Here is a 20,165-nt window from a genome sequence, read left to right as displayed (position 1 = left end):
GTAGGTATCCTATTCTGCCAAATCTTCTCTGACTCACCACGTTTCCTGCCACTCAGTTAGAAATCACTTTGAAACATGGGTGCTTCCTTCTCCAAACTAATTTTCCATACATTTAGGAGTGAAAACATGTAGCACCACACCTGGACCTAAGTCTGTCTTTTCCTGATATTTGCTCTATACCAGGCTGGCCTTGAACTCAGATCTGCTTGCCTCTGTCTTGTGGATTAAAGGCTTGTTTGTATTGCAGCTGGATCACACAGACCCAGAAGATCTTTGGTTGTGATCTCTTGTGATGTCCTGAATTAACACTCAGGAGGTATTATTGTTTCTGGTGTATTTTTCCTGGACCTTAGGATGAGCCAGAGATGACTGACTCAGATTTTGTAAGGGGTTCCTGGAAGGTTCCTTGGTGTTCCTGGGCCATATTTTGGTCTAGGATAGGGAACTCTTGGTGCACTAGGTCTGCTCATGTCTCCTATACAACCTTGGTGCCTGACATAATTTGTGATTTGGTTGTGTGTGTGTGTGTGTGTGTGTGTGTGTGTGTGTGTGTGTGTGTAACATCTGTACCTCTGGAAGGCTGATTGTAGTAGAGCCTCCTGGAGCAGTGCTGACCAAGAAACCCATGACTTGAGGTAGGTGTGTGATACACTGAGTCCCCACTCTTAGTGGAGCCTCCAGGCTTTCCTGGGTTGGGCTCAGGCTGACAGGGTGCATGGCCTGCAGGCTGGTGAGCCAGCCCAGGACTGAGCTGTGGGGAGGCCAGGTTCTAACTGTCTAGTGTGAAGGGCCCCAGGACAGGTGTGAGGTGGACTGTACTGCATGTGGAATCTATTGGAGGTCCATGGGGATGACCATGACCATTTAAATGTATGTGAAAAGACACAGGTGGCTCTGAACCATGGCTTCAGCCTGAGACTCTGTGCCATGCACCTGTCTAGTGTCTGTGTGTCCACTCACCCTGATTGTCACTGTCTGGAAAATCTGCTTCCCTTGCCTTCCTGAGAGGGTTTGTGGGTGCCATGTCCACCACAGTGTTTCCTGCCATTCCACTTTGGGCAAGCCTCCCCTCCTGACCTGACTGAAGGACAGAGCAGGTGGAGCCTTTGTTTCTGGAAATGTGGAACAGATGTCAGTTTGGTGCCTTGGTGTCATGGTGTCCCAGGAGCTGTGGGCTGTGTGTTGTCTTGCAGTCTTTCCTGGATGTCACAGGCTCATATGAGGAGTCACCTGCCTGTTTTTGTGGTGGTAGGAGCCGGCTGATCCTGTCTGCCTATAGCTTCTCCCCTGAAGGTTCAGCTTTGGTGGCAAGTCCCGAGGCAAGAAGAGGAGGTGAGGATGCCTATTTCAAGTTACCAGAGAATGTGGCTACTCAGGGGCAGCAGGACGGTTGTGCCTTGTGAAAGGAAATCAGGGAATGGGTCTGTGAGCCGAGGTTTGGAGGGCAGTTTTTGTTGCAGCTGTTCTTACAGTGGTAGTTCCAGGCATACCCACTGTGATGCTAACTTGTTCAAAATCCACTGAGGGCCTCAAGGCCTGCATGGGCATTTGTAGGTTTCACTTGTGGGCAGAGCTGGTTTTCAAAGTCTGAGTACTGGGTAGCCTCACGAAAAGTTTTCATTTTGTTTTATTTTCACTTTTATTTTTAAGAGATGTTTCATCAAGATGTGCTTTCTCTGTGTAGCCCTCATTCTTACTCCATAGACCAGGCTGACATTGAACCCAGAGATCTACCTGCTTTTACCTCCTGACTGTTGAGATGAAATGCATATGTCACCATCCCTGGCTCAGTTTTATGCATGATGTATGACACTGTGGTATATCCACCATAATAAACCACAGTGCCTCAGGCTTGCACAAATTCCTTTCCATTGTGTGACTACTTCTAGACCCTATTATAGTTATAGCCAGGCCCCCTGGCGGTGACATTAATACTTGCAGTCCTCAGCCATTCACTCTGGGCAGGTGCATTTGGGTCCACAGGGTTGGTTGGGTCATTTTCTGTTTGCATCAAGTATGTGAAACCCAGCATGATACAGACCCCAGGGGAAATTTCTTGTCCTGTGGTCACTTCACTGTGGCAGGACTCAGGGTCCCTGGGGCCTGTTTGAGCTCGCAGTGGGGTCCTTCAGCCTTGACTTTTTCTCTGCTGGGATCTGAATGTGTCTGGCCATAGTGCAGATGGCTCCTCCATCTGTGTGTGGTTATACCATGTTGAGTGCAGGCACAGCAGAGGCCAGCTGCCTTCACCTGCCATGGGTACTGTTATAAAGGATCTAACAGCATTGCTAGACAAGAGCCTGGGGGTATCAGCCTTAACTCCATTGTGGACGTGTAGGCTCAGAGCTGGAGATCCCCAATCTAGGCTCCCCATAACCTGCCTGGCTAGCCACTGCAACTGAGGGATCAGGAAGTTATTCCATAATGAGAGAGGCCCATAAAGACTCCTCCACCTGTGGTCTGCATGCTTTGATGCCATAGCAGATTTTGCAGGACCTTTTCAGTGCCCCTCCACTGTTCTGATAGCTGCTTTCTGTCTATATCTGCCCAGTGGAAGAGTCTATGTCTGCTACATCTACCAAAGATGGAATATGAGGCAAGTGATTGTCATGTGGACCTCCCTGACTCAGATTTAAAGAAATAACTGGTTGGTACATGGACCCTGAGTGTCAGTTCAGCAAAGACACAGGACCTGCTGCCACTTGTGCCCTCATGAGAAGCACACTGCAGCTTCACAGTGACTCAGCCATTACCACAGGGTGCACATGTGTGATACCCACACTTATTTTGCCTGAGTTTCTATGGCAGGGAAGACAAAGAGGAAGTAGAAGAAAGTAAAGAGTGAGGAGGGCCAAGATTCTAGAGGAGGATTCTGAGGATGCTTGAGAGAAGGATTAGGCTCCTGACAACCCAAATGGCCAAACTTGTCCCCAGGAGGTGTCAGAGGGGACATTGGAACAGGCCTCTTTCTGGTCCTCCAGAGTAGAATATGGCAGGGCCTCTTCTAGTGAGGCCACAGGGTCGTTACCACTGGCATTCTGTCCCTTAACATATCCAATAATGGTCCAAGAGTGGGTCATAGACCCTTACTCAGGTCAGTGGTAGGCTGGGAGACCCTTCTGCCCTTTGGATCCTCCACCAGGATGCAGCTCGCCCCTAGGCAGCTGAAGGCAGGCTCAGCTCCAACACCCTGCTCCCATTAGTCCTCCAAGGATCCAGGTAGAACCAACCTCAGGCTCCTTGTGCTTCCCTAGTGCCTGAAAGACCCTGATGAGGCTGTGGCTGAGGCATTGCTGTGTTCGTGTACCAGGTGAGGATGGTCCAATCAAGGGTTTCTGAGTGGCTGTGGAAGGCTATCTGAGCCTAGCTTGCAGTGTTTTCATGGTGGTTCTGAGAGAAAGGTCTCTAAGGCTCTTCAGCAGGAAGGGTCCTTTGTCCAGGTGGAGAGCTAATTGGTTACTGCTGGCGATCCTGAACTCTGGGCTGGAGGAAACTGAAGCAGACCTTAGGGAGTTATCAGCTGTACGTGGTCAGTGGGAATGCTTTGTAGGTTCGGGTGTCTGTGACCACGGGCTACCGTGGGCAAGACTCAGACATAGACCCTTAGGTGTCAGCCCCTTGAGGCTCACTGATGTTTTGAGTTGAGGAGTGTGCTGGGCTCAAAGGTTTCCAGTAGGTTTTTGCTGCTGCATATACCACTGTGGTAGTCATTGTAGTAGTTAACACAGTGGGAGACCCCTTCACAAAAAGCCCTGCTGTGGAAGACTCTCTCTGTAGAGCTAGGATTCAGTGAGGCACAGGGCACAGTGCAGAGTCTCAGGGGCCATCCTTAGTGGAGGCCCGGCTTTCCCTTCAGGATTTTATTTCTTCAGGAGGTTCCCCTGCAAGAAGCATGGCCTGTGGCTGCCATGGGGCTGTCTTCCCAACATCTTAGTCTCTCAGTGGCATCCAGCCTGGATGGAGGCTGCTGTGGGAGGCGTGACAAGGCCTTCTTGAAAGGCCTGTCTCTTGGTGGCTTCCTGACTGACATGCTGCATTCTTTTCCTTGGGGACAGTGGTGGTGTTGATGTCTTGGGACCCTGGCATGTGGGGTGAGAGGAGCAGGGGCAGATGCTATGGGTCCCGTCAGCAGAATCCTGGCTTTGTGCTTTGAGGCCTGCTTGGCCTTTCCTCCCTGAAAGCCTCACAGACTGTGCAGCCCTTCTTCTAAGACTGGTCATCGGCTCATTGGCCTGTGTGGAGGCTTCCGCTGCTCTGTCTTCCCTTCTTCATTCTTTACAAGTTCTTGGTATCCCCTTCACAGGCACTTGTGTGATGTCACGATAGTGCCTTCCTAACTGTCTTGTCCCTTGTCACTGTATGCTGGTGGTCTCCCTGGGATTTGCTCCAGCCTGGCAGTGGGGCCTGACACTGGGACCACAGGGATAGGGGTTTTCATCCTTGTGTCCTGAATTAAGCAATTAGACTTTTCTCATTAGCAATCCCAGGGAGAAGGAACCCTTCAGGGCTTGATGGCTTGTTTGTTTTATTTGCTTGCCTTTCTCATTCTCAGCATAGAGGCTGTTACAAGCTCGTTGTTCCCTGTGATACTCTGCCTTTACAATCCTTTACTTTTCCAGGATCCAAAGTGTCACAATTTGTTTTTTCTTCCATGCAGGGGCCCTCGTTTTGTTTCCTGGTTGGGGCTATGGCAGCTTTTCTGCTGGGTAATGTTCTCATGCAAAGGATTGTGGGGGCACACATAGGGCTTCACTGGGGATGTAGAGTTGTCCCTGTGTGTCCAGCAGCAGCAGTGCCTGACAGTTCTTGCTGAGTCATGTCCTTGCTCTCCTGTCAGGCAAGCTCTGCATGCTGCTTCTGTGCTCTGCGTTCTGGAGATGTCTTCAGGTCTGACTTTCAGCTCACCCTACTGTTCTGATTCTCTGTATCTGTGTCACCACTAACATTTAAAGCTCCTGTTGTGAGGCAGTGAACAGGGACTGAGAATGCAGCTGAGTGGTAGAGCACTCCCCTGGCACTCACATGCCCTGTCCTCAATTTGAAGCAACACAGTCACACGGTGCTCAGGATTCAGGTGTTGGTGCTCCATGTACATTATAAACGCGTTGTAGGTTGTAGACAAAGCATATGGACTTCCCACACATGGCTGCCTGGGTTCACTCTGCCTGGAAACCCTGCAGAGTCCAGTGCTATTTGTCCACAGCGTGGAAGGCTTTGTGTTGCCGTGCTTCCACAGTGTTGCCGGTTGGCACCGTTTTCTTGTAAGGTGGTGGAAACTCACAGCTCCCTCCTGTCTATTGCAATGCATGGGGATGACCATGACTATTTAAATGTATGTGAAGAGGCACAGGTGGCTCTGAACCACAGCTTCAGCCTGAGACTCTGTGCCAGGCACCTGTCTAGTGTCTGTGTGTCCACTCACCCTGACTGTCACTGTCTGAAAAGTGCTTCCGTTGCCTTCCTGAGAGGGTTTGTGGGCGCCATGTACACCACAGTGTTTCCTGCCATTCCTGTTCGGGCAAGCCTCCCCTCCTGACCTGACTGAAGGACAGAGCAGGTGGAGCCTTTGTTTCTGGAAATGTGGAACAGATGTCAGTTTGGTGCCTTGGTGTCATTATGTCCCAGGAGCTGTGGGCTGTGTGCTGTCTTGCAGTCTTTTTTGGATGCCACAGGCTCATAGGAGGAGTCACCTGACTGCATACATGGTGGTAGGAGCCGGCTGATCTTGTCTGCCTATAGCTTCTCCCCTGAAGGTTCAGCTTTGGTGGCGAGTCCCGAGGCAAGAAGAGGAGGTGAGGATTGCCTATTTCAAGTTACCAGGGAATGTGGCTACTCATGGGAAGTAGGACGGTTAGGCCTTAATGAAAGGAAATCAGGGAATGGGTCTGTGGGCCGAGGTTTGGAGGGTGGTTTTTGTTGCAGGTGTTCTTACAGTGGTAGTTCCAGTCATACCCACTGTGATGCTAACTTGTGCAAAATCCACTCAGGGCCTCAAAGCCTGCATGGGCATTCATAGGTTTCACCTGTGGGCAGAGCTGGTTTTCACAGGCTGAGTACTGGGTAGCCTCAGTACAAGTTTTTATTTTATTTTTATTTTTTAAAAATTTCCATCAAGATGCGGGTTCTCTGTGTAGCCCTCATTCTTACTCCGTAGACCAAGCTGGCATTGAACCCAGAGATCTACGTGCTTTTACCTCCTGAATGTTGAGATGAAATGCATATGTCACCATGCTTGGCTCAGTTTTATGTATGATGTATGACACTGTGGTAATTCCATACACTAGAGTAGTAACCACAGTGCCTCATGCTTGCACAAATTCCTTCCATTGTTTGACTACTTCCAGACCCTGTTATAGTTATAACAGGGCCCCCTGGCGGTGACATTAATACTTGCAGTCCTCAGCCATTCACTCTCTGCAGGTGCATTTGGGTCCAAAAGGTTGGTGGAGTCGTTTTCTGTTTGTATCAAGTATGCGAAACCCAGCATGGTGCAGACCCCAAGAGACATTTCTTGTCCTGTGGTCCCTTCACTTTGGCAGGACTCAGGGTCCCTGCGGCCTGTTTGAGCTTGCAGTGGGGTCCTTCAGCCTTGACTTTTTCTCTGCTGAGATCTGAATGTGTCTGGCCATAGTGCAGATGGCTCCTCCATCTGTGTGTGGTTACACCATGTTGAGTGCAGGCACAGCAGAGGGTAGTTACCTTCACCTGCCATGGGTACTGTTATAAAGGATCTAACAGCATTACTAGGCAAGAGCCTGGGGGTATCAGCCTTAACTCCATTGTGGACGTGTAGGCTCAGAGCTGGAGATCCCCAATCTAGGCTCCCCATACCCTGCCTGGCTAGCCACTGCAATTGGAGGATCAGGAAGTTATTCCATAATGAGAGAGGCCCATAAAGACTCCTCCACCTGTGGTCTGCGTGCTTTGATGCCATAGCAGATGGTGCAGGACCTTTTCAGTGCCCCTCCACTGTTCTGATAGCTGCTTTCTGTCTATATCTGCCCAGTGGAAGAGTCTATATCTGCTACATCTACCAAAGATGGAATATGAGGCAAGTGATTGTCATGTGGACATCCCTGACTCAGATTTAAAGAATTAAAAGTATGGGAAATGGACCCTGAGGGTCAGTTCAGCAGACATAGGACCTGCTGCCATTTGTGCCCTCATGAGAAGCACACTGCAGCTTCACAGTGACTCAGCCATCACCACAGGGTGCACATGTGTGATACCCACACTTATCTTGCCTGAGTTTCTATGGCAGGGAAAGTAAAGAGAGAGGAGGGCCAGGGTTCTAGAGGAGGATGCTGAGGATGCTTGAGAGAAGGAGTAGGCTCCTGACAACCCAAATGGCCAAACTTGATTCCAGGAGGTGTCTGAGCGGACATTGGAACAGGTCTCTTTCTGGTGCTCCAGAGTCGAATATGGCGGGGCCTCTACTAGTGAGGCCACAGGGTGGTTACCACTGGCATTCTGTACCTTGACATATCCAATAATGGTCCAAGAGTGGGTTATAGACCCTTACTCAGGGCAGTGGTAGGCTGGGAGACGCTTCTGTCCTTTGGATCGTTCACCAGGATGCAGCTCGCCTGTAGGCAGCTGAAGGCAGGCTCAGCTCCAACACCCTGCTCCCATTAGTCCTCCAAGGATCCAGGTAGAACCAACCTCAGGCTCCTTGTGCTTCCCTAGTGCCTGAAAGACCCTGCTGAGGCTGTGACTGGGGCACTGCTCTCTTCGTGTGCCAGGTGAGGATGGCCAATCAAGGGTTTCTGAGTGGCTGTGGAAGGCCATCTGAGCCTAGCTTGCAGTGTTCCCATGGTCTTTCTGAGAGAAAGGTCTCTAGGGCTCTTCTGTAGGAAGGGTCCTTGGTCCAGGTGGAGAGCTGAGTGGCTTCTGCTGGTGATCCTGAACTCTGGGTTGGAGGAAATTGGAGCCAACCTTAGGGAGTTATCAGTTATACATGGTCAGTGGGAAAGCTGTGTAGGTGCAGGTGTCCGTGGCAACAGGCTACAGTGGGCAAGACTCAGACATAGACCCTTAGGTGTCATCCCCTTGAGGCTCACTGTTGTTTTGAGCTGAGGAGTGTCCTGGGCTCAAAGGTTTCCAGTAGGTTTTTGCTGCTGCATATACCACTGTGGTAGTTACCGTAGTAGTTAACACAGTGGGAGACTCCTTCACAAAAAGCCCTGCTGTGGAAGACTCTGCTTCTGTAGGGCTAGGATGCAGTGAGGCACAGGGCACAGTGCAGAGTCTCAGGGGCCATCCTGCGTGGAGGCCCGGCTTTCCCTTCAGGATTTTATCTCTTCAGGAGGTTCCCCTGCAAGAAGCAGGGACTGGGGCTGCCATGGGGCTGTCTTCCCAACATCTTACTCTCTCAGTGGCATCCTGCCTGGATGGAGGCTGCTGTGGGAGGCGTGACAAGGCCTTCTTGAAAGGCTTGTCTCTTGGTGGCTTCCTGACTGACATGCTGCATTCTTTTCCTTGGGGACAGTGGTGGTGTTGATGTCTTGGGACCCTGGCATGTGGCGTGACAGGAGCAGGGGAAAAAGCTATGGGTCCCATCAGCAGGAGCCTGCCTTTGTGCTTTGAGGCCTGCTTGGCCTTTCCTCTCTGAAAGCCTCACAGACTGTGCAGCCCTTCTTCTAAGACTGGTCATCGGCTCATTGGCCTTTGTGGAGGCTTCCGCTGCTCTGTCTTCCCTTCTTCGTTCTTTACAAGTTCTTGGTATCCCCTTCACAGGCACTTGTGTGATGTCATGATAGTGCCTTCCTAACTGTCTTGTCCCTTGTCAGTGTATGCTGGTGGTCTCCCTCGGATTTGCTCCAGCCTGGCAGTGGGGCCTGACACTGGGACTACAGCGATATGGGTTTTCATCCTCCTGTCCTTAATGAAGCAATTAGACTTTTCTCATTTGCAGTCCCAGGGAGAAGGAACCCTTTAGGGCTTGTTTGCTTGTTTGTTTTACTTGCTTGCCTTTCTAATTCTCAGCATAGAAGCTGGTTCAAGCATGTTGTTCCCTGTGATACTCTGCCTTTACAATCCTTTACTTTTCCACGATCCAAAGTGTCACAATTTGTTTATTCTTCCATGGAAGTGCCCACGTTTTTTTCCTGGTTGGGGCTGTGGCAGCTTTGCTGCTGGGTAATGTTCTCCTGCAGAGGATTCTGGGGGCACACCTAGGACTTCACCGGGGATGTAGAGTTGTCCCTGGGTGTCCAGCAGCAGCAGTGCCTGACAGTTCTTGCTGAGTCATGTCCTTGCTCTCCTGTCAGGCAAGCTCTGCATGCTGCTTCTGTGCTCTGTGGCCTGGAGATGTGTTCAGGTCTGAGTTTCAGCTCACCCTACTGTTCTGATTCTCTGTATCTGTGTCACAACTAACATTAAAAGCTCCTGTTGTGAGGCAATGAGCAGGGACTGAGGATGCAGCTGAGTGGTAGAGCACTCCCCTGCACACACATGGCCCTGTCCTCAATTTGAAGCAACACAGTCACACGGTGCTCAGGATTTAGGAGCTGGTGCTACATATGCATTATAAACGTGATGTAGGTTGTGAACAAAAGCATATGGACTTCCCACACATGGCCGCCTGGGCTCACTCTGCCTGGAAACCCTGCAGAGTCCAGTGCTATTTGTCCACAGCGTGGAAGGCTTTGTGTTGCTGTGCTTCTACAGTGTTGCCGATTGGCACAGTTTTCAGTAAGGTGGTGGAGAGCCACAGCTCTCCCCTCTCTGTTGCAGTCCATGAGGTTCTTTGGTTTGTCTTTCTGTATCTCCCACTATGAGACAGCTCGTGTCAGGGGAGGTTTTGATAGCCTCCCATGACAGCTGTTACTTAAGAACCTTAGCCCTTCTATGTTTGAGGTGGATCAAGTCCTATGTCACTGTGAAAATGGCAAAAACTCATGACTCTGTGACACAAGCCCCGACAATATCCCCCATCCTTGGAGCTATCATTGGGCACACTGTTTTGCTTAGGGACTTACAAACAGTGGAGATTGTGAAAGTAGCTGTATTCATCTGAGTCAATTGTCTGGGAGGCTTACTGCCTCCTTCTGCTAACCTAGGCTTAGCCCTGGAAGCTTCTAGCCTCTGCACAATCTAACCTAGGCCTAGAATGTTTTGTGCTGCAGAGACTTCCTTAAGAAGGCCACGCTTGTCCTTTCTCAGCTCTGGGCGGGCTGGGTCAACTCAGTTGTTGTGGCTCAAACTCTTCTCCCTTCCGATGTATCTAATCTGGCTTCTCTCCCTTGGCCCAGGATGGCTGTGCTTGGCTCTGTCTCCACCTGGTTTTTCTCCCACTGCAACCCATCTCTCTTTCCTTGTGAGAGTTGTAGGTATCCTAGTCTGCAAATCTTTTCTGACTCACCACTTTTCCTGCCACTCAGTTAGACATCACTTTGAAACATGGGTGCTTCCTTCTCCAAACTAATTTTCCCAACATTTAGAGTGAAAACACCAACCCTGGACCTAAGCCTGTCTTTTTCTGATATTTGCTCTATACCAGGCTGGCCCTGAACTCAGATCTGCTTGCCTCTGTCTTGTGGATTAAAGGCTTGTTTGTACTGCAGCTGGATCACACAGACCCAGAAGTTCTTTGGGTGTGATCTCCTGCGATGTCCTGAATTAACACTCCACTACAGGAGAGGTTATTGTTTCTGGTGTATTTTGGCCTGGACCTTAGGATGAACCAGAGGTGACTGACTCAGATTTTGTAAGGGGTTCCTGGAAGTCTCCTTGGTGGTCCTGGGCCACATTTTGGTCTATAATAGGGAACTCTTTGTGCACTAGGTCCGCTCATGTCTCCTGTACAACCTTGGTGCCTGAGATCATTTGTGAATTGGTTGTGTGTGTGTGTGTGTGTGTGTGTGTGTGTGTGTGTGTTGTGTGTGTGTGTGTGTGTGTGTGTGTGTGGTATGTGTGTAACATCTGTACCTCTGGAAGGCTGATTCTAGTAGAGCCTTTTGGAGCAGTGCTGGCCAAGAAACCCATGACTTGAGGTAGGTGTGTGATACACTGAGTCCCCACGCTTAGTGGAGCCTCCAGGCTTTCCTGGGTTGGGCTCAGGCTGACAGGGTGCATGGCCTGCAGGCTGGTGAACCAGCCCAGGGCTGAGCTGTGGGGAGGTCAGGTTCTAACTGTCTAGTGTGAAGGGCCCCAGGACAGGTGTGAGGTGGACTGTACTGCATGTGGAATCTATTGGAGGTCCATGGGGATGACCATGACCGTTTAAATGTATGTGAAGAGACACAGGTGGCTCTGAACCACGCCTTCAGCCTGAGACTCTGTGCCATGCACCTGTCTAGTGTCTGTGTGTCCACTCACCCTGATTGTCACTGTCTGAAAAGTGCTTCCGTTGCCTTCCTGAGAGGGTTTGTGGTCAGTGTGTCCACCACAGTGTTTCCTTCCCCTACTGACCTGACTGAAGGACAGAGCAGGTGGAGCCTTTGTTTCTGGAAATGTGGAACAGATGTCAGTTTGGTGCCTTGGTGTCATGGTGTCCCAGGAGCTGTGGGCTGTGTGCTGTCTTGCAGTCTTTCCTGGATGTCACAGGCTCATACGAGGAGTCACCTGCCTGTATTCATGGTGGTAGGAGCCGGCTGATCCTGTCTGCCTATAGCTTCTTCCCTGAAGATTTAGCTTTGGTGGCAAGTCCCAAGGCAAGAAGAGAAGGTGAGGATGCCTACTTCAAATTACCAAGGAATGTGGCTACTCAGGGGCAGCAGGATGGTTGGGCCTTAGTGAAAAGAAATCAGGGAATGGGTCTGTGGGCTGAGCTTTGGAGTACGGTTTTTGTTGCAGCTTTTCTTATAGTGGTAGCTCCAGTCATAACCCACTGTGATACTAACTTGTTCAAAATCCACTCAGGGCTTCAAGGCCTGCAGGGAATTCAGAGGTTTCACCTGTGGACAGAGCTGGTTTTCACAGTCTGAGTACTTGGTATCCCCAGGAGAAGTTTTCATTTGATTTTATTTTTATTTTTTTAAAAAATTTTTCATCTGGATGTGGGTTCTCTGTGTAGCCCTCCTTCTTACACCATAGACCAGTCTGGCATCAAATCCAGATCTACCTGCTTTTACCTCCGGAATGTTGAGATTAATGCATATGTCACCATGCCCGGCTCAGTTTTATGCATGATGTGTGACACTGTGGTAATACCATCCACTATAATAAACCACAGTGCCTCAGGCTTTCACAAATTCCTTTCCATTGTGTGACTACTTCTAGACCCTGTTATATTTATAGCAGGGCCCCCTGGCGGTGACATTAATACTTGCAGTCTTCAGCCATTCACTCTGGGCAGGTGCATTTGGGTCCACAAGGTTGGTGGAGTCATTTTCTGTTTGCATCAAGTATGCGAAACCCAGCATGATATAGACCCAAGGAGAAATTTCTTGTCCTGTGGTCACTTCACTGTGGCAGGACTCAGGGTCCCTGCGGCCTGTTTGGGCTTGCAGTGGGGTCCTTCAGCCTTGACTTTTTCTCTGCTGGGATCTGAATGTGTCTGGCCATAGTGCAGATGGCTCCTCCATCTGTGTGTGGTTACACCATGTTGAGTGCAGGCACAGCAGAGGCCAGCTGCCTTCACCTGCCATGGGTACTGTTATAAAGGATCTAACAGCATTACTAGGCAAGAGCCTAGGGGTATCAGCCTTAACTCCATTGTGGACGTGTAGGCTCAGAGCTGGAGATCCCCAATCTAGGCTCCCCATACCTTGCCCTGCTAGCCACTGCAATTGGGGGAATCAGGCACATCCAGGGATATTGGAGCTGATCAGTGCCTCTCTGGAAGCTATTCCATAGTGAGAGAGGCCCATAAAGACTCCTCCTCCTGTTGTTGGCCTGCCTTACTGCGATAGCAGATGGTGCAGGACCTCTTCAGTGCCAGTCCTCCACTGTTCTGATAGCTGCTTTTCCTCTTCATGTGCCCTGTGGAAGAATCTATATCTGCTACATCTACCAAAAATGGAATATGAGGCAAGTGATTGTCATGTGCACACCCCTGACTCAGATTTAAAGAAATAAAAGGATGGTACTGGACCCTGAGGGTCAGTTCAGCAAAGACACAGAACCTGCTGCCATTTGTGCCATCATGAGAAGCACACTGCAGCTTCACAGTGACTCAGCCATCACCACAGGGTGCACATGTGCGATGCCCACAGTTACCTAACCTGAGTTTCTATGACAGGGAAGACAAGGAGGAAGTAGAAGAAAGTAAAGAGTGAGGAGGGCCAGGGTTCTAGAGGAGGATGCTGAGGATGCTTGAGAGAAGGAGTAGGGTCCTGACAACCCAAATGGCCAAACTTGTCCCATGGAGGTGTCAGAGGGGACATTGGAACAGGCCTCTCTCTGGTCCTCCAGAGTAGAATATGGTGGGGCCTCTTCTAGTGAGGCCACAGGGTGGTTACCACTGGCATTCTGTCCCTTGACATATCCAATAATGGTCCAAGAGTGGGTCATAGAACCTTCCTCAGGGCAGTGGTAAGTGCTTCTGCACTTTGGATCCTCCATCAGGATGCAGCTCGCCCGTAGGCAGCTGAAGGCAGGCTCAGCTCCAACACCCTCCTCCCATTAGTCCTCCAAGGATCCAGGCAGAAACCACCTCAGGCTCCTTGTGGTTCTCTAGTGCCTGAAAGACCCTGCTGAGGCTGTGACTGGGGCACTACTGTCTTCCTGTACCAGGTGAGGATGGCCCAATCAAGGGTTTCCGAGTGGCTGTGGAAGGCTATCTTAGCCTAGCTTGCAGTGTTTCCACGGTCTTTCTGAAAAAAGGTCTCTAGGGCTCTTCTGCAGGAAGGGTCCTTTTTCCTGGTGGAGAGCTGAGTGGCTTCTGCTGGCGATCCTGAACTCTGGGTTGGAGGAAATTGGAGCAGAGCTTAGGGAGCTATCAGGTTACGTGGTCAGTGGGAATGCTGTACAGGGTCAAGTGTCCATGGATACGGGCTACAGTGGGCAAGACTCAGACATAGACCCTTAGGTGTCAGCCCCTTTAGGCTCACTGATGTTTTGAGCTGAGGAGTGTGCTGGGCTCAAAGGTTTCCAGTAGGTTTTTGCTGCTGCATATAACACGGTGATAGCTACTGTAGTAGTTAACACAGTGGGAGACTCCTTCACAAAAAGCCCTGCTGTAGAAGACTCTGTGTCTGTAGGGCTAGGATGCAGTGAGTCTCAGGGCACAGTGCAGAGTCTCAGGGGCCAACCTGAGTGGATGCCCGGCTTTCCCTTCAGGATTGTATCTCTTCAGGAGGTTCCCAGGCAAGAAGCAGGGTCTGGGGCTGCTAAGGGGCTGTCTTTCCAAAATCTTAGTCTCTCAGTGGCATCCAGCTGGATGGAGGCTGCTGTGGGAGGCGTGACAAGCCTTTTTGAAATATGTGTCTCTGGGCGGCTTCCTGACTGACATGCTGCATTCTTTTCCTTGGGGACAGGAGTGGTGTTGATGTCTTGGGACCCTGGCATGTGGGGTGAGAGGAGCAGGGGCAGAAGCTATGGGTCCCGTCAGTAGAAGCCTGGCTTTGTGCTTTGAGGTGCACTTGGCCTTTCCTCCCTGAAAGCCTCACAGACTGTGCAGCCCTTCTTCTAAGACTGGTCATCGGCTCATTGGCCTGTGTGGAGGCTTCCGCTGCTCTGTCTTCCCTTCTTTGTTCTTTACAAGTTCTTGGTATCCCCTTCACAGGCACTTGTGTGATGTCATGATAGTGCCTTCCTAACTGTCTTGTCCCTTGTCACTGTTTGCTGGTGGTCTCCCTGGGATTTCCTCCAGCCTGGCAGTGGAGCCTGATAGTGGGACCACAGGGAAACAGGTTTTCATCCTCGTGTCCTTAAAGAAGCAATTAGACTTTGCTCATTAGCAGTCCCAGTGAGAATGAACACTTCGGGGCTTGTTTGTTTTACTTGCTTGCCTTTCTCAACTTCAGCACAGAAGCTGTTCCAAGCTTGTTGTTCCGTGTGATACTCTGCCTTTGCAATCCTTTACTTTTCCAGGATCCAAAGTGTCACAATTTGTTTATTCTTCCATGGAGGGGTCATGAGCCTTGAGAAGCCTTCTTAAATGTCAGTATAAGTCCATGTCCCCAAACTGGTCACCAGTGATAGAGAACATGATTCCTTTCACTGTAATCAACGACAAAGCATTCATTTCTTACCATTACCAGACAGACCAAGCCATCTCCTCCCTCCCTCCCTTAGGAAGAGCCTCCTGTGGGCATTAGGTGCAGTGACGCTGGTGGCCACAGGGTGGGAGCAGAGTCCTATTCATGGGGACACTTGGGGTTAACAGGCTAGCTGCTTGGGGGTTTGGGAAGTACAGTGTGACCTCAAGAGTCTATCAGAGATCTTTGTCACCCCTCCCTCCACTAAAAACAGGTTGATGAGATATATACTTTGAGAGAAAGTAAAATGGTCAAATCCTTTTTTTCTCACATCATATAAGATGCCTCCTGCCACACAACCTGCCTTTGTGGCTCCAGAATTAGATCATGCGTCTGAGCCAGGTCTTGTCAGAGGCTGCATGGTGATGTTAGTTTTTTCCCCATTTTCCTTAATGAGATTCTTGGAGGAGGCACAGATTTACAAACACACACACACACACACACACACACACACACACACACGCATGCGCGCGCGCTTAGCTATATTCATTTATTATGTGTACAGTGCTCTGACCTCATGTACACCTGCATAGCAGAAGGCGACACCAGATCACATTACAGATGGTTGTGAGCCACCATATGGCTGTGGGAACTGAACTCAGGATCATTGGAAGAGCAGTGAGTGCTCTTAACCTTTGAGCCATCTCTCCAGCCAAGACATTTCTTTTCCTTCCACAAAAGAAGAGCCATGTAAACACTAATGAAGACCCTGGGAGAAGTGTGTGGCATGCTTCTTAGACATTCATGTCAACAGAGGCTGTTTGCATCTCTTGACCAATCACCTGAAGGGTGACCAACAACTGGGACGCAGACAGGGCCCGGAACATAGGATGCTTACGGGAGATGGTATTTAACATTTCTAGAGGTCACAGGTATCTAGATAGAACTCTCAGGTCTTATAATGTAGCAGAAAAATCAACACCATCCTAGCGTGCAGATATCTGAAAACATTCATGCAAAATCGAAAAGGACAAAACCGTTTGTAAATAGTTTGTCGGTAAGCTCAAAAGAAAATATGTTTAGAAGAATAAAACAATCTGCAGCTAAGGGGGTGGCATTCACACTATTTACCTCCATCTTGCCAAAACAGGAGAAATATGAGTAGAAAAGGAAAGAAAAGAAAAAAATTTAACTCCCAGAAACACACCCAGAGTAACCTTGGGGACCAAATATGTTCTGAGAACTGAAAATGTGGTAACGGTATTTTGTATCCCAAGAAACAGGAGAAAAGACTGAGCCTGTTCAGAGGAAATACTCCTTTTCTCTCCCAGACAAATTTATAGACATCACTTTTGACCCTATTTAACCTCAGCCTCAGGTAATGTGTCCAGACTCATTCCTGCCACACCCAGTGACTGTTAAGTAACCCAAGTTGTCTGGGTAACCACCAGGGCAGGGAGCCTGAGGAAGGTCTCTGTCCTCTGTCAGTGTTTCCTAGACCAGGCAGTGGCCACAGCAGAGGGTCTAGCCTGGCTTCACCAGGATGTTATCTCTGAGCTGGGACATGAGGCTAATAGAAAGACCCGTGATCCGCAGGGTTCCCCTCTTGCTGGTTGCACTCTGGCTGCTCCTCCTGGCTCCAGCCCAGTGTTCCCAAGGCCGTCCCACGTGGCGTTATACTTCATCAGAGGTGGTTATTCCTCGAAAGGTGATCTACCACGGCAAAGGATTTCAAGCACGAGGACGGCTCTCCTATAGCTTGCGTTTTAGGGGCCAGAGGCACGTCATTCACCTGCGAAGAAAGACACTTTTTTGGCCAAGACATTTGCTGCTGACAACTCAGGATGACCAAGCAGCCTTACAGATGGATTACCCTTATTTCCCTGGAGACTGTTACTACATTGGCTACCTGGAGGGGATCCCTCAATCCATGGTCACCGTGGATACTTGTAATGGGGGCCTGGCAGGTGTCATGCACTTGGACGACATCTCCTATGAGATCAACCCCCTCGCTGATTCACACAGGTTTGAGCACCTTCTGTCTGAGATAGAAGCTGATCCTGGTGTTATAGGGCCCATGAAGAACTGGAAGTCCATAAGCCATAATCCAGTCCCTCCCATCTCTGGAGCACATGCGGACGTTGCTCCCAGAATGTCAAGTAAGTACTATGCTTCCCATGGGGCCGCTATAAAAGGTCATTTTCAAGCAACCTACTCTGTGCATATCATAGCCCGTACTGTCAACAGATCTTGCACGTATTTGTTTTCACTTGTCAGTCTGATGGACAGCTATTTGAGGCATATTCATATACGGTACTATGTTATGCTTTTAACTGTGTATAACGTGAGAGATCCGTTTCATCACGATTTTAGAATACCAGGAGGTGATGTCCATAATTACTACGTGACAACCTTTTATAACGTATTTCATCCGGATGCCTCTACTGTAATTAATAACTGGGGGCCCTCGGATGAGGACTCCTTTCCCATCGTAGGTGCTATATGCACTGTCAACGGCCTGACGTGTATTGGTAAGAATGGGCGGGCTTTCATATTCATGTCCGTCATAGTAGCCAACCGCATTGGGAGCAGCTTAGGTCTGAAGTACGACGACGAGAAGTACTGCGTTTGTCAGCGGAGGACTACCTGCATTATGTTCTTAGACCCTCGGCTCACAGACACCTTCAGCAACTGTTCACTGGCGGAGCTCAACCAGATCATTAACACCCCTGATCTGATGCCGTGCCTTTACTATGACCACCACACTTACTATAACACCTCGTATACCTATACGATCTGTGGAAACTTCAGAATAGACGCAGGGGAAGACTGTGACTGTGGTTCCCACAAGGCATGTTACGCAGACCCCTGCTGTAATAGTAACTGCAGGTTCATTTCGGGGAGCATTTGTGACAAAGAAACCTGCTGTGCGAACTGCACCTACAGTCCTCCTGGGACCCTTTGCAGAACTATCCAGAACATATGTGATCTTCCAGAGTACTGTACAGGGAAATCATTCCATTGCCCAGAGGACACTTATCTGCAAGATGGAACCCCATGCTCAGAGGAGGGGTATTGCTATAGAGGAAACTGCACTGATCGCAGTGTGCATTGCAAGGAACTCTTTGGTGTCAATGCCCAAGTGGCTAATACAGCGTGCTATGACATCAATAAGGAAAGTTTTAGATTTGGGCATTGCCATAGACCAAGAGAAAGCCTCACATACCATGCTTGCTCTGATCATGATAAGATGTGTGGACGGCTGCAGTGTACCAACGTCACCCATCTCCCACAGTTGCCGGAACATATTTCCTTCCATCAGTCAGTTATCTCAGGGTTTACCTGCTTTGGGCTCGATGAGCATCGCGCCACAGGCACCATAGATGTTGGACATGTGAGAATAGGCAGTCCATGTTCCAAAACTCAGTTCTGCGACCGAGGGGCTTGCAACGGAACGTTATCTGATTTGGATTATGACTGTACTCCGGAAAAGTGCAACTTTAGAGGCATGTGCAACAATAACAGGAATTGCCACTGCCATGTGGGTTGGGACCCTCCAAACTGTGTAGGAGATGGACCTGGCGGGAGCATAGACAGTGGGCCCCTGCCACTTAAAAAGCGTACAATAAAACAGAGCCAGCAACCAGTGGTATATTTCAGGATGATCTTTGGTCGTATTTACGTCTTCATAGGCACACTGCTCATTGGCTATGCCGTTCGTATAGGAGTTACCAGGATTATCAAATTTGAAGAATTGCAAGCTGCTTTACAAAGCAAAGCTGCCCACGGTCACGGACATGCACCCGTTACGCCCAAGTAAAAATGAGTTAGCCTCTTGGCCTCTGCAAAATAAAGAGAACAAAAGGGAAAATCTGGCAAGGCAAAGCTCAAGCCCACAGCTCCGGAGAGCCTGAGTGTACGGGGAACCAGGAGGTGATATGTTCCAACACCACCTGTCTCTAATAGGTTGCTGATGCTCACACGGGAATAAATCTTTGGAAACTGAAAATTGGTACTCTTGATTCTGTCCTTTTGATACACTTTTGTCGCTGCACTAAACTGCCCCTCTGGTCGCAGGAGGAGATCTTCAGCCATCCTCTGGGTCCTGGCCTCAGGATCAACGGGAGATGTCTAGATCTCTCTTAAGAATGTATATGGGATATTTCCATAAGACGTGGTTCCTGACCACTGAGGCTTCTCCACCCCTTAAGCACCATGTTTGTCCCTGGTCCCTTCTCCCACAGCTTGTGATGGGATTTTCAGGGCCATTGCTTGAGGTTCCTGAAGACTGGCTTTTCTACCCCATACTGCTCGAGGCCAGCTCCAGCACAGAGGGTAAACCCAAGCGGTCGCAGTCTTGGCGAATGACCAGAGGGTGTTGGAGTTTCTCTAAATACTTTCACTATGTCTTTCTGACTGGTGGCCTTGCTATTTACACTTGAATTCTTTTTTCTTAAAGTATTTAATTTGTTGCCTTTACATCCTGATTGTAGCCCCTTCCCTTGTTGCATCCCAGTTCCACCCTTCCTCCTGCATTCCCCCTTCCCCTTCCCTTAGTCCTCAGAAAGGGGAGCCCTCCTCCGCTGTCATCTGCCCTCAGCCTACCAAGTCTCATGTGGACTGCCTGCATCCTCTTCCTGCCTGCCGTGCCAGGGAGAAATGATCAGCAAGTGGGCACCAGAGTACCCGTCAGAGGTAGACCTTACTCCCCATGTTATGAGACCCACAAGGAAACTGTGCTGCCTATGGAATGCATGTGAGCCTAGGGTCTAGATCTTCACCATGCATGGTACTTGGTTGGAGTATCAGTGTTTGTGGCAAAGCCTCCCTCACAACCACCAGGCCCGAAGTTGATGGCTCCATTGGTCTCCTTGTGGAGATCCTGACCCCTCTAGGTGTTTCTATCCTCCAACTCTTCCATAAGACTCCCTGAGCTCCACCTCAAAGTCAGGCTGCTTCGCTGCCCTGGCAGGAGGAGTCTTTCAGAGGACCTCTATGGTAGGCGCCCTTCCTGTTCCCTCTCTTCAACCTCTTCTCGTGTCTATTCTATCTGTCTATCTGAATGAGAATTAAGCATCCTCC

General features: G+C 49.7%; 1 protein-coding gene and 1 gene segment (V, D, J or C); one reads left to right on the top strand and one right to left on the bottom strand.

Annotated features, from left to right (window-relative positions):
- Positions 1–20,165, bottom strand: part of LOC311603962 (Ig gamma-1 chain C region secreted form-like) — a 615,341-nt gene that overhangs the window by 139,820 nt on the left and 455,356 nt on the right.
- Positions 16,417–19,080, top strand: LOC311603024 (disintegrin and metalloproteinase domain-containing protein 20-like). Its single transcript, XM_084791751.1, has one exon. The coding sequence runs from the start codon at positions 16,627–16,629 to the stop codon at positions 18,901–18,903; it is 2,277 nt and encodes a 758-aa protein (XP_084647877.1). The 5' UTR covers positions 16,417–16,626; the 3' UTR covers positions 18,904–19,080.

Source organism: Acomys minous (assembly GCF_964271855.1).
Source record: "Acomys minous genome assembly, chromosome: 8".
Taxonomy (NCBI): Eukaryota; Metazoa; Chordata; class Mammalia; order Rodentia; family Muridae; genus Acomys; species Acomys minous.
Note: the sequence above shows the minus strand (reverse complement) of the source record. Positions and strands in the feature narration are given on the sequence as shown.

Excerpts from the sequence above, each read along its gene's own strand:
- LOC311603024 (XM_084791751.1), top strand. The coding sequence starts at position 16,627 with ATGTTATCTCTGAGCTGGGACATGAGGCTAATAGAAAGACCCGTGATC.